This window comes from Amphiura filiformis, chromosome 9, assembly GCF_039555335.1.
Source record: "Amphiura filiformis chromosome 9, Afil_fr2py, whole genome shotgun sequence".
Lineage (NCBI taxonomy): Eukaryota > Metazoa > Echinodermata > Ophiuroidea > Amphilepidida > Amphiuridae > Amphiura > Amphiura filiformis.
Window position 1 is genome coordinate 55,244,126 of NC_092636.1, and position 15,733 is coordinate 55,259,858.

Genomic DNA, 15,733 nt, shown 5'->3' on the forward strand with positions numbered 1-15,733 from the left:
ATCCATTAAGTAAGACTTAAAATTGTTGGTCAAGTGTTTGTTTGTTTCTGATTTTCTTTGTTTTTTGGGGTTTTTTTCATTTTGCTTTTTGTCATTTGTTTTTCATCACAACTTTCTTTCAAGAAGCAGATAATGTAAAAATCAATCTAGTGATGCATTTCAAGGTATGATTTCAGAAAAACACTGGCAAAATGTGTCATAAATTACCAATGAAGCCAACTCTGGATTACAGTTACTCAGTGTAATATAGCACTTTAATTATTTTAATGATCATGTGTGCAGGCAATCAATCATGTGCCTTGAGAGCATTGGTATATTAATTTATTTACTTTTGATCAAAATAGATACAAGTGTTGACACAAATTAATATGTGCTATGTATAGTACCGTCATTGCTATATGTTGCTATTTGAAATATTATACAAATAAGTACTTAGAGAGCTTATAATTTTAGTTGTAACAAGTTATTTGTTTATGCAATGTCATATCTGTTTTTTAAAGGGTTTGATACATGTACTCAGATCACTGACATGCTACTTGGCAAAAAAAACACCCCACAAGTTGTTTGATTGTTCTCATCTGACCGACCCTTATCTGGAAAATCTGGAAAAAGATTTTTTTATTGTTTACCATATAAACGAATACTGACCCTAATTTTAGAAATTCCAGAAAAAGGTTTTTTTTCTTTCAAAATTTATTAAGTTAATTAGGCATGCATGTTTTGGCTATGACCTTTAAATTTTTTTCAAGTAATCATAATAAAATCCAATCGACCAACTCCATCCCCTTGGAGGGGATCTCTTTTTGGCCTTATTGGTATCCACTTTTTGTTTCATTGCAAATCAAATTAATAGCAATTGTTGTCATGCTGCATTGAAGTCGGGAACGATCTTTGGCACAGACTAATTAAGTGATTGATGCAATAAATAAAAGTGTGGTTGCTTTAATAGGAACTAATTAACCTGTTATCAATACCATACTTGACAGTTGTTATAAAGTTACATTCATCAAAATGATCCAATTACTTTAACAGATGAGTATGTCAGACTTAACATGAGGAAACTACATGCATCAGGTAATTCCTTACGGATGGAGAGGGCCACTAAAATATCAAGGTATATCACGTAGGCATGCAAAAACAGGTGTCGTCTCCAACATTAGGAAATGAACTTGATGCCCATTTATGAGAATTTATGATGCCCATTTATGTACACAAAATGAGAACAGAAGAAAAGTGTACCTTTTTCATCTGCCTGCGAGAAAATTTAAAGTTCAGGGAACATTTAATTTTTTTTTAAATAGTACAAGAATAAATAAATATGACGGACCTTCTAATGATAAGACTACAATTGAATACACAGACCTTTATCTGTGTTGTTTAATGTGGAAAATAGCAAATACTTGATATTAGGAATATCATTTATTTTATTGCTACTCCTGAAAAATGTACCTTTTTGCACCTCATTTGTCTTATTTGTTTAAGTATGTCAATGGAACAAAAATACACTATATACATTTACATGTAGGTCATATATCCCTCCTTTTTAATTTTATAGCAAGATCACTGTGCACTACTCACTTTAAAGAACGTCATTGATATCAAACCACAATGTAATGAGGCCCTCCAATTTGGTGCCGATTTAATATAGCACTTGGGATTATAATAAGGTGTATTCCAGCTTGCAATAGCCTTGATCAAGGCTTCCTCCTTACTTTTTCTCTATTAATTGTCTTCATAGGACCCATGTATAATCAGTGGTAGAAGTAGGCCTATCATATACTGGACTCTCTAAAATTTTTAGTCAGGTCAGATTTTTTGTGTAGGACGAAAGAGCTGGGGAGGAAGTGTGCCTTGTGGGGTGGGCGTGGTGGGCATTTTGCTCAAACATTACCCCTGCAGTGCACAGTGTGCCTGGAGTAAAGAAAGTCCACTAACTGGCCTCAACAATTCAAATGTCAAATAAATTTTTACAAAGTTATGATGGTAAATAATTATTTCGAAAGAATAACTTTTGAAACAGAAATTTTTGGAAGATGTAGCAAAGCTTCCATGAATTTTACATTCACTAACTATGGACGCCAAAGGACTTGAAGCAAGTCTAGCTTGCAATACAGGTATGTACACAGACCACTTCTCATCTCCATCGATGCCCCCTACCCTCCCTATTTTTGTCAGGGGTAAAGCACTATTCAGGAATTTGTTATTCCCTGGTACCTTGTTTTACATTTCAGAAATTTGTCCTGCAAATTTATTCTAAAAATGCACATAGAATTTTCAAGTATATTTTAATAATCAACTGTATAAAATCAGCAGAAATGTGTGAATCTATAGGCGTATTTATAACAGCTGAGTTACTTTTTGTGCAGACTTTATTATGCCATGATTTCTTTTCAACTACTAAAGGATTAGGGTTCAGGTGTATTAAAACAGGATTAATATTTTTTTTAACCCAAAAATATTTTTCTGGGATCGAGTCTATATAACTTTTCAATGCAGCTATTATTTCTATCCCTTTGAGAGAGGGATATTCCTTTTGAAATTCATACACCCCTATATGGAAGACATGACCTTAATCTCCCATAATATGAATTTCAAACAGGGTTACCTGCCAATGGGCAACTCCATTTGAAATTCACACTCGCTGTATGGGGATATTAAGGTCACATCTTCTATAGGGGGTGTATGGATTTCAAAAGAAATAGCCCAAAGTATATAGGTCTATTCACTAAGACTAGAGCCTCAAAAGTGATTTGACACCATGGATAAGAGCAAACTAAATCTATTGAAACTCCTTCATCAAAATTTAATGAGCTACACAATCTAGCGCTATCAAATGATGCAGTTCAAATTTTACTCAGCTGGGTTTTAAATATTAACTCCACCAAACAATACTTGCAAGGATAAAATATTGACAAGGTATGGCAACATGTCAGGCTGTTAAAATTGCAAGCGAGATGAGCCCGATTTGCACGTTGGTGTTTTGTATTTTATGGCTGTCTCTTCCAGGCAGAGTAAAGACTGAGAAAATTGTAATTTGAATGATTAATAGGCAAGGCTCTAACGAGGGAATATCAATCAGCAGTGGTGTAATGTTACTGTTAGAACACCACTTGAATAATATTGTGATGCCATCAAGATGATTGGAAGAATCTGCAGAGTGACATCAATTTTATTTTTGCCACTTAATTGTATTATTGTATCGTCATGGCTATTCTTTGCTGTCTGGGAAATATTCCCTCAGATTAAATGTGAAGACCCCTTATCTATTAAGGTAATAAGAAATGGCAATCAATGGGACAAGCAAAATAAGTTGCTTGTTAGTGGACTTGATTTTGTGATACATATGGCAAAGTTGAGGTCAATTGAGTTTGTATTGCATTATTTCTGCATTAAGAATACATGTTTATCTCAAGAAAGGTTAATCTAATTTTGGTGGAATTTTTAGCATTTTGTCAACAGTTTTTAGAATGGGAACAAATGAAGAGTGAAACTTGTTTTTGCTTCACAAATAACTTATTTTGCTTGATTATAGCAAGTGTCAATTATTTATATCAATTTTTAGAAATATTTATTTACCTATTAGCGCAGCTTCAAATCCCATATCATCTACTGCATCTCGCAACTGTTCAGCTGTCACACGGTTTGGATAATATTCTATGGTTCCATTCTTATCCTCAAGCGACACCTTAATACTTTTCACTCCTCCATGATCTGAAAGCCTGCCCTCTATTGACTTCACGCACGAGTTGCATGTCATTCCTTCGATCCCAATTACAACAGTGTTTGTAGGAGGGGGAATCATTATGTCAGTCCGGGGAAGGAAGCATTCAAATCCCATATCGTCAATAGCAGCTCGCAACTCTTCAGGGTTCGTTATAGATGAGTCATATTTTATCGTTGCATTCTTGTCGTGTAAGGACACTATTATGGCAATTACACCTGGACGGTCGGAAATATTTCCTTCGATACTCTGAACACACGAGTTGCAAGTCATGCCTTCTACCTTTAAGACAACAGTCTTCTTCTGGTTCATACTGGGTGAATCCATCAGCAGGTTAACGTTAACAAATTGAGCGGGTAATGCTGCTTCAAAACCTATTTCCTCTATCCCCCCACGCAGCGTCTCAGGGGAAGTTATTAAAGGATCAAATTCTATCATGGCTTCCTTCTGTTCCAAGGATACTTTAATGTTATGTACACCAACAAATGCGGACATTCGCTCTTCGATTGACCGCACACAAGAATTACACGTCATGCCTTCTACCTGTATACGTGTTGTAACATACTCGGGGGCAGGTGTCGGCTTTTCTAATGATGCTTCAAAGCCCATATCATCGATAGCATCTCGTAACGCTGTCGGGTTTGTCACATCAGTTTGATACCGAATATTAGCTAATTTGTCTGCCAGTGAAACTTTAATTACAGTAACTCCATCAAGTCCTGAAATTCGATCCTCTATTGATCGGACGCATGAATTACATGTCATTCCTTCTATATAAACCACAGCATCATTTGATGTCAGTTCACTGCCATCCTTTAGAGATGCCTCAAATCCCATATCATCAATTGCATCTCGTAGTTCTTGAGGATTTGTAACTTTGGCATCAAAACTAATTCTTCCAAGTTTTTCCTCCAGCGATACTTTTATTGCTAATACTCCCCTGTGTGTTGATATCCGCCCTTCTATTGACTGCACACACGAATTACATGTCATTCCTTCTATATTGATCTCAGTATTTTCCATGCTTGATTCTGATTGGTTATTACTTGTCACAGCAGCCTCAAATCCCATGTCATCAATTTTGTCTCTGATTGCTGATTGGTTGGTCTTTCCTGGGTCAAAGTTCACAACAGCCTCCTTAGTTTCCAGTGACACCTGGGTAGGAACAGATAAAAAACAAACAAGAAAATTGTGATGAGAATTATAAAGATTGGATACTCCTACAGAATGATGATAATTTTCACACAAAAATGAGGTTGCATGTTAAGGATTAAGATTATTGATCAACACGCATATGTTTGCGAACAAAATTTCCCACTCTTTCCTCCAATGTCATCCAAATTATATCAAAAAGTTTTTAAAGTTCAAACTCAAGCTCTGACATCATCATTGCTATATAGTGTGACAATCAAAACAAAAAAAGATAATTGCTCATCAACAAAATAGATTTAATGTTACCACTTAAACTGAAAAAAGTCAAAACAAAAGTACCAGGATTTTGCAAATCCAACTTTGATGGAATTTTCAGCAAATTGTTACCTACTTATATACAAGAATGTTTGAAAATAAAATTGAAAATTTCTTTTTGCAACTAACAACAACTCATACTGCTTGATTGCCTCATGGTTTTTGATTGCCTTCCTACAAGATGCATATCATGCAGTCCATGGGGAAAACCTGGTAGTAATGTTATGATAGAATGGTCAATTTTATTTCATGCCTGGTTCAACAGTGATTATATAGAAGCTGGACAGATATAGTTTTCCCAATCTAACACACAGTATATGTCAAATAATTTGGATTCCACATTTTCTATGTCAAAACCTTTCCTGATGTGCATCACAAGATGGTAACTTGTGCAAGGAACCATCTTCTAAAAAACTCCGGGGGTCACTCCCATTGGGGCTTGTACACCATCCGCGATAATGAAAACGCGTAAAAAGGGTAGTTTTTCGTGGATAGGCACGATACGCGCGTAACGCGTTTAGGGTGTCAAAAACATAAAAAAAAAAAAAAAAGGGTAGCAAAATTGCAATTGCTAATACGGAAATAAAATTTAGGGTATGAAATTTGATGCAAGGAATAAAATCCCTGTTTAGGGTATTGTTTTAGCCAAGGGTTAAATCCTTGTTTAGGGTGCTTTTCAAAAGTTGATTATCGCGGATGGTGTACAGGCCACAATGGGAGTGACCCCGGAAAAAACTTCAACATTTTGAACTCTGTATAGATCCCTTGTATAGATCATGCAATATTCATTTTGTTTGTTTTGTCTCTGATGCATGGTGTATCAAGGAGGGTGCTTAAGCTGGGATACAATCCAGACTTATTTTTTCGTGAGGGTATAGATTTTCCAAATGCAGAGCTTTTCAAGAGAAACCTTCATTCTGGCCAAAAGCAGACATTTACCCAGGGCCAGCCTTATAGCCCCTCAGACAGGGTGCAAGGGCCAGAATGCAGGAAAATCCTAAGTTTCAGGCATTTTGATGCAATTGTACATTTTTTTTGCTACTTACTCTTGAGGTGTGTGTGCTCTGTTGGCACCCTCTTTTGTATGCTTATGAGCAAGAATGGATGGTGGGGGATTTGGACAGTCGCATTGGCTGTAAAACATAATATTATAATGTTGAACAAGGAGGCTATAAAAGACTGAGCTGTTTTATGTCAAAAATAGTTACAATGTAGGAGGCTAAAAATATAATCTCAATCTGTAATATCATATATTTTCCACCATTCATTTATTCAAATATATTGGTTGTATCGTACACATCCATCACAAATCATTGAGTTCAGAAAGCCATGTTCAGGCACGAAAGCAAGACAACACATCTGGAAATTAATGATGCATAGCAAGCCATCATCAGAATCATGCCATTCATATATGAATAATTGACATTTGGATCACCAAACACATAGTTGTAATGGTTGAATTGTAAAATAAAAATATCCCTTCAAATCATTTTCAAAGCCAGTTGAATAACAAAATCTACTTTAACATCTTGAATTTGAACCCAGGATCTTAATAAATCTCAGTCATAATTGCTAAATCACTTCAAGTACAGCAGTCATTTTCCACATACTGTATATATCTGCCCCTGATCAATATTTAGGGGATGTCACTTTCTTTGGAAGGGGTTCATCAATATGTCGGTGACCAGAGTCAATTTTTTTATGACCACTCCCCAATCACAGGCTATTTTTTTATGACCCTCCTATCTCAGGTTGAAATTTTTGTGACCCCAGCCACGGATCCAGAGATCAAAAAATAGGGGGGGGCGCAAAATACATGGTATTTCTTGAGGGCGATTAACCATATGGCCGCTGAAAGTGTCATCGCGTCAAGCACTTGCGCGACGTTAGGGGGGTGTCTGAGGGGATGTGCCCCCTCAGAATTGAGAAACTTTTGCAAAATGAAGACCTAAGTGAAGCCATTTGGTGGACCATTTTAGCTCATTTTGACACTATTATTGTGTAACAATTTGAGTTTGAAAGAGCGGAAAATTTGTGAAATGACCATGACGGCTCATTTCCCATTCGTGAACAAGTTTTCAATATTATTGTAAAAATTCAATTGCTTGCCCGACGCAGAGGGGGTGTCAGAAACTTGTGCAAAATGAAGATCTCGTTGAAGCCATTTGGTGGACCATGGGCACGAGTATTGTGTACAAGTTTTCAATATTATTGTATAAATTCAATTGCTTGCCCGGCGCGGGGAGGGGGGGTGTCTGAGGAGGATATGCCCCCTCAGAAGTGAGAAACCTTTGCAAAATGAAGACCTAATTGAAGCCATTTGGTGGACCATTTTGACACTATTATTGTGAAAAATGTGAGTTTGAAAGAGTGGAAAATTTGTGAAATGACCATGACGGCTCATTTCCCATTCGTGAACAAGTTTTAAATTCAATTGCTTGCCCGGACGCTGGAAGTGTCTGAGGGGGAATGTGCCTCCCTGATAAGTGAGAAACTTTTGCAAAATGAAGACCTAATTGAAGCCATTTGGTGGACCATTTTGACACTATTATTAATGTAAAATTTTAGTTAGATAAAGTTCAGAAATGTGTGAAAATGAAGGCCCAATCGAAGCCATTCGTGGACCATTATTCACTGTAGGCCTAATCATTAAGTCATTTATACTTAAAACAATATAGGCCTAAAGTGTACGGGTGTCCAAAACAAAAGCGAAAACGGCCAGTTGTTTACGCATATGTAGGGGTGTCTGAGGGGGAATTTTGCAAAATGATGGCCCACTTGAAGTTATTTGGTGCATCATTTTTACACTATTTATATTATTGCTTTAAACAAAAAGGGCCGGTCCACTGACAATGCTGAGACACATTGTAAGACTTGAGACACACAACTAGGTCTATGTCAGCATTGACTCTTTATATTGACTCTTTATATCAGCGGGCTCACAGTACTATGATTTTCACGTGCTTTTGGGCTGAGGACCTGCCTTCAAGCAATGCCTAAAATAACCCACGCCTATTTAAGCCTTCGATTGACCCGACTGTGCAGTTTTTAGGCACGGGCTTACTCAATTACGCGCAATGTAACCTTTCTCTTCTCTTTTTCTTGCTTTTCTCTTCTCTTTTTCTCTTTCTCTCCTTTCCCGTTTTTACGGGGGGCGTGCGCCCCATCTTTCCTACTTTTGCTATTTTTACGGGGTGCACGCGCCCCCTCCGCTCCCCCTCTGGATCCGCACCTGGACCCCCCCTTCTTCTACCCACACAGACTCAAAGACTATTATTCATTGTAATTGTTGGAAATAAGGTGCGTAGTGTGGGGAAATTTTGATCGAAAGTGTAAAATTGTATAATATATACCTTAAGATTGCGCACATTTTTGGATTGCACGTTTGCAAAAATGTGCACCTAGCATGCGAAAATTTTCAAGTCACCAGCCCTTAATAATATTATAACCCCTCCCCCTATTTTTGGTGTAAAAAATTATGACACCCGCTATTTTTGGCATACATTCTATGAACCCCTATATATTCATGACCCCCATGCCAAAGAAAACGACAGTCCCCTTATCATGTTGACTCTTATCATGTTGAACTTTTGACACATGCACTGCTCTCAATGCTCAGTAATAAATAGGAGGTGGTAAATTATAGGGAGATGGAGAGAGATTCAAGGTAATAGGAAGATAATGGGCCAGGATAAGGCCCAAAGCCAGAATTTTTTAATGGGGTACTGCAGTGACATAGCGTGGGTCATCATATTGGGGGGGCACCGACCATGACTGGGGGGCACCGGGTCGGACGGGGGGGGACACAAGCCGTTTTTTGGCCATTTTCCTATGGGAATTTTTAAAATTTCATATCGATGGGGGGCACGTACTCCCCCTGCCCCTATGACGCTACGCCACTGGGGTACTGATTATCCAAATGCAGACCTTTTCAAGAGAAACCTTCATTCTGGCCAAAAGCAGACCTTTACCCCCTTTTACAATTGATTTTTTGCATAATGCCCAGTTAATTTGTTTTAAATGATTTACGTGAAATATTTTTTATGTGTTTTAGGTTTCAGATAATTGAATTAAAATCATCACAAATTACACACAAACTCAGAAACAGATAAACAAAATAAAAAAATGTCACCATCTTAGTCAGGCATGGACGGAGGCATATATAGCGAGTGCAATACTTGCAGACTAGGCATAATTGAAACTGATGTAGTACAGTGAATGCATTGAAAATGTCAAAACATGTGTTTATCAAAAGATTTGGTGCAGAATTATTTGGTTTGTCTGTTTTGTGTGCTTCCAGCAAGGACTCAAAAATCCCAACACGGTCCTCCATTATACAAGGTGGTATAGCGAGTCTGGATTATGTATTAAAGGGGCATTTAGTGATCCACAGCTCGTCCCCACTCTTTTCTCAAAAAAGTTGAGATTTTTATACCACTGGAAACCTCTGGCTACATAATATTAAAGTACAAAACAAATATTTATGTCCAAAAAATACCTTGTAGATTAATTTGTTTGGCAAAAATATTGTCAAATTTAAATTACGTTCTGGTACACAAGAACGAAATTACATCACAATGGCATATGTAGCAATATAATGTACACATAATCAAGGCCTCATGGGAGACCAGTTTTTGTCAGGGTCTCATGGGAGACTAGTTTCTTTAAAATTGAATGAAATACCCTGAATAAAGGTTGTTATTATCTATATCTATCTAATCATGCATAACTTGCATACACAAAATTGGAATCAACTGAAATCTTGGGAATACGCTTTTTTCGTGGAAATCTACTGAAAATGTCATAAAAGGAGGATGTTAGGATCACAAAAATGACAAAATACTCATTTAATGCAAATAAACATGCATATATGGAAAGCAATTGTAATCATGTAATCATCTAGTTAAGATTAGAAGAAAACATTGGTTTATTTTATTATGAGTGAGGCTCTCAAATTTGGATACCGCCTTTTCAAAATGCATATAAATTACAGAAACCCAGACCCTCCATGAAAAATGCACTAAGCAAACAAACCAAAACAATCCTGACTACTGGCCTGATTTAAATGTTACAAATGTAAAAAAGTTTCATTTTGACAAAAAAAGAAGTTACCAGATACCATAGTAACAACTGTGCTTAATTATAGAAATGAACTTTCTAGTGTTTCATAGTGTGTTAGATGTAGATGCAAAACCCAGTTAATCCACTGAGCCTGGGTACACTAAAACACATTTTTGCCGATGCTGATCACATTGTCCCCAAATATTCCACAAATCATTTAACATCAAATGAAATTTGAACAGAACAAAACAATGAAAATACTAAAATGCAAAGATTTCAACAATATTTTTACAACTGTAAGCAAAAATAATGAATTACTGGTGGATGAAAGCATAGTTCCATTCTGTGCCCCAATTTATTAAAATGTGTATTCAAAATCACAAGCGCCTCAACTACAACAAGCATTACAACAACAAAGGACACTTTTAACTCAGTCCATACTCCTCCATAGTGTGCTTTTATAAATATGTGTTGAAGCTCTTCCGGCCTTCTGTATAAATCAATTCATATCAAATCTATCTTTCAAATTGCTTGAAAGCTTTTGCAAGCACAGATTGCAGCATTTATTGTTTCCACTCTATGCATGTAAGGCGATGCTGACGGCTAACTCAGAGAGATAAATTTACAATAATTTCCAGACCATGTCAGTGCGAATTGAACAGGCTCCAAGAAATTAAAAACCGTTATGTTATACACTTATAGCACAACACATCTTGCTGTTCTTAATTATGTGAAAAAAGTACAATTATTTTGCAATCAGTGTTTTTTGGCTGGCAGAATTGTGACTACAAGGTGGGTAGTCAGATTTGCTCATATATTCTGCTTTCCATCTTATATTGAGGTCTACCATTAACATGATTAAAACAATCTGTTTCAAAATGTATTGCTCCAGCGGTTTTGCTATAATGAGAAACAAAAATGTGTATAATGCGCCATAGGAATAGGATAGTACCCAGGGATACATGTAGTACCTCTGGTGGTGGTTACCGCTTTTTACCACATATAATTTGTTCACAACATCTAAAATGAAACATATCGCAGACATTACATTTTACGGGGATATAGAGAAAAATATATTCATGAGCTTTTTTCTAATACCAAAAGGAAAAATGGAGGATGAGGCTGTTGACAGTGAGGGTGCCCGGGGATACTCCAGTCAGAGACCCCCCCAGTTTCCCCTCTCATTATGACCAAAAATGTTAAAGAAATTTCATGATTTTTTACCCTCCTCCTCCCCCGAAATTCACTTTCAAATTCAAATTCTGGTGCCGCCACTGGCTGCCAGTGGCGGCTCAGGATTTTTTTTTTCTGGGGGCATTGAGGGAGCAAAGTTAATTTCAGGGGGGGGGGGAATCAACAAATATTGCGCAAAAATTGCCGTAAATTTTCGTAATTTTGGGTTTTTACTAAGGGGGCAACAGGGGGCAAGAGTTCTGACTGAGGGGACATTTGCCCCCATGCCCTCGTGGTGCCGCCACTGCTGGCTGCCAATCTAGTCATACACCTTTTCGCCAGCGTTAGCTGGCTATGATCTAATTCGGAGATCGTCTTTGTTTGCTAAAGAGATTACGGGGTACTAGCATTGGTTTGAATTACTTTGCGGAACTTTTTATGGTAAAAATATATAATAGACCTGTTATTGGATTTGTGAGAAAAAGAAAGTATGTTTTGCCGTTTCAACGAATGAAAGCAGTGAGAATTTCAAAAGTTATGGTTTGAAGGAAATATGACATTAAAAGTTCATGCCAGGCCTATAATAGTTTCCACAGCATATCAACGAAAGAAAATTATAGAATCCTTGTTATCAGGCGTTCTTAGATTTACATTCGCAGACCTCCTGGAGATCAGCACAGCATGAGATGTGAGTGTATTGATAACATGATTAAAACCTTTATGGACGAAAAAGACAAAGTAAAAATATCCTATAATCTGTATCGTTTTATGGATAAAAATGACTCAAAATGTCATTTATGAAATAATTTATATCTTAAACATCAGTTTTGTCTTTTCAACGGGAAAAATTGATGCAATTTCAGGGCCTATTTTTGATATGGGTATAATTTATATACATGTAGGCCAATTCCTATTATAATTGAACAATATCAGTCTTTATACATTTTATAATGTGCTATATTAAGTATAAATTGCAATTAATATAAAATTAATGTGCATGTATAAGGCAAGTAGGATGGCAGTTTTTAGCCAATTAACTAAAAACTGCATTTCTTTATATTAATAATGAGCTAAGGGTAGCCTAAAAGGCAGAAAAGACAAAAAGACACAATTTGGAGTAATTAATTGACAGGAAGTTATAGGAGTTGTTTGGTTTGCTGTTTCTGTGTGCATGTTCTCATCATTGATGGTTTGGTGGACTGTCATGAAACATGTGCATGTTCTCATCATTGATGGTTTGGTGGACTGTCATGAAACATGTGCATGTTCTCATCATTGATGGTTTGGTGGACTGTCATGAAACATGTGCATGTTCTCATCATTGATGGTTTGGTGGACTGTCATGAAACATGTGCATGTTCTCATCATTGATGGTTTGGTGGACTGTCATGAAACATGTGCATGTTCTCATCATTGATGGTTTGGTGGACTGTCATGAAACATGTGCATGTTCTCATCATTGATGGTTTGGTGGACTGTCATGAAACATGATGGATCATAAAAAGAGTGATCCTAAAATGCCACCACCCAAACTAATTACAAGGCATCTTCTGCATTGAAGCTGGCTTTCCCTTTAAAGGGAATTTTTATTATACTAAAGCCATGTTTAAAACAAAATTTATTTTCAATATTAAAGGAGGTTATTTTTTAAGGTAAATCTGCATCACCTTTAGTCTGCAGTAATTAAGAATTTACTATAAAAGCTTGCCAATGAAGCACTACTGGTAAAGTTGATGCTATTCACCATGACACTGGAAACAGGTCTGTTGCCATAGCGATAAAGCTATCAATTTGTTGTTTTTTAGCAAACTGTCATTTACATTGGATGTATCTTTCATGTAAATGATGAAGTAGATCACTACTATTTGTGCTCTTTTCTTCTACAAGTGAGTGAACCAGCATATTTCATTTAGTTCTTCAAAACCTGTTTTTCAAACAGTTTTTCAAACACATTTTTGTGTTGCTCTGTAATAATATTTTTGACCCATTATCAATCTTTTTAATTAGCTTAATTCTGAATAAGAATCCTATATTTTTAACAATTTCCAACAAACAGTGCCTGAAACCCAGTGATCCCTTAAGGGCTCATATTGAAATTCCCTTACACAGGAAGGTGTGCGCCATCCTGCAGCTTTCCTGTGCTAGCCTTCTTTGTTAAAATCCTGGGCAGGGTGTATCACTGATGCATATAATCCATCCGTTTTATGACCGAGCTTTCCTGAGGCGCACGCTTAGCGAGGGGAATCCTGCCTTCTTTCTGTGTGAAAACGTGGTAGGGTATTTCAATATGAGCCCTAACGTTGATGGTATGTCCCTATGTGATTTAAAAAATAACCTATTTTCATCCTATTTGTTTCCTTATCTTCAAATGTTCAGCTTCCTTGTTTTGAAGATATCAGCTTCCTTGTTTTCGGGATCTTCATACTGCACCCATATTAAACTTTCTAGTTACACTATGGCCTATTTGAAGTAATGATTTGTGTAAAATGGTGTTTATTTCAAATGTTCTACTTTTAGACCAAACTTATTTTTTACAAAAGATGGGTGTTTGCCAACTTTGAATGTCAAAAGCTAGCATTATTCCTGGAATTTTATTAACCTCAACCATGTTTCACCTACATACTTACACTTGAACTGAAAAATTAAAATTGAACTAATGTCCCAGACTGCCAGACATAGCTACATCACATTTTTTTTTAAAAATCCAACAGCAATTATAATTACACCTAAATCTACTTTGAATTTATAGCGTTCAACATCAGTCTTCACAAGACAATTTCTGTCAATCCCCCTTCTTCCATGCACAGAATGTACAGCATTTTGAACTGTATTTGACCCTATTTGGCAACTATATTTTGTATAAACAGTATAACAAACCTGAAGCATATCCATAACTTTAGGTAAGTTTATAAATAATAATTGATTGATAGACGCAATGTCAGCACCTGCTCTTTTCATGCATTGCTACTGTATTATACAAGGTGTCTCATCATTTAGCCTGGCCTACGTGACTTGTTACAAAATTTTTAAACCCAAGTTCTTGGTATATATATATACATGTAGACAACAGGAAGCGCAGTTTCCACATAGTCAGTCAGGCTTGTCCAGACCACATGTTTTTCGGTTTAGCTTGATCCAAAATACTGAGATCTGATATATGGGTGTAATGTATATCATAATTTGATAAATGATTTCTTTGAAATAATACAATAAATTCATACATATATGCGATACGATCAAGCAAAATCAGTTGGAACTCGGAAATATTAAATTTTCAGTTTCTTATAGGATAGTAAGAGGCATTTACAAAAAGGATGAAAAGCCACACAGCCAAGATTTTTTAAACTTTGGCCTCTTTTTACATTTTGAAACGTTATTTGGTAGAAAATAAATTGCAACCAAAACACCTCAAGATTTGAAAATGCCTTTTATTTTGTGATTCATCTGAAAATATGGTAGGCGTTCGAACTTATGTTTAAAACCTAGCAGAAACCACATCTCCATGTGCGGTGTCTACAACAGGATACAGCTGATTAAACTGGGTTCTCAGAAACAGTTTGGTTTCATACTGATAATATTCATACTTTTAAAAGTAATATTATAACATATTTACAATACTAAAAAATTACATAAAAGTAATAACAATATTTTAAATACTATTCATTCCGGTTAAAATAAAGAACAACAAATTACAATAAATTTATTTTAATTAAAATAAAAATCAATAAAAAATTACAATAATTTTTTTTTTTCAATTCTTTTCACATGTACATTGTATTATTCCATATTGAAAATTAAATATGATTCTAGTGTAATTGTGTAATTGAAACCTGTTGCTCACGTACCCTGTCATTCATTCCCTGATATCAATTATTACACTATTATCATTATTATCCCTCTCATTACCTATTGGGCAAAGGATGATTATTTCTAGCATTCCCATCATGCACTCTGATTTATCACCAAATAATAATAAGCAAAAGATAATAGTTCTACTCCAGATGATTCTGCTACTTGTTCCATATGTGAGGTTTGAATGAAAGAATTTTGGAATTCCTTACCATTTTAAGGGACAGTGTCCAAAAAACAAAACAAAACAGAGGTTGTCCTGAAGACAATCTAAGCATAGATTTGGCAACAATCAAATTTGTAGTGCTTAGAAGATAGAAACCTGCAAGGAAAGTTCTGATCATGCAAATTTAGATCCCTGGCATCAATGAAAACCAAGTGCTAACCCAGTGAGCTCCAGTGGGCAAACCAATATCCAGTGGGGTGCCAGGATTTTTTTCGGGGCATTGAGGTCAAAGTGAA

At 36.1% G+C, this 15,733-nt stretch overlaps 1 protein-coding gene across 1 annotated transcript in view; it reads right to left on the reverse strand.

The window, feature by feature from the left end:
* The window catches only part of LOC140161189 (copper-transporting ATPase 1-like), a 70,575-nt gene that overhangs the window by 34,732 nt on the left and 20,110 nt on the right, over window positions 1-15,733 (reverse strand). Inside the window, exon 3 of the mRNA XM_072184637.1 lies at window positions 3,577-4,876. Coding sequence (XP_072040738.1) covers window positions 3,577-4,876 — 1,300 coding nt within the window. The remainder of the gene's footprint in view (window positions 1-3,576; window positions 4,877-15,733) is intronic.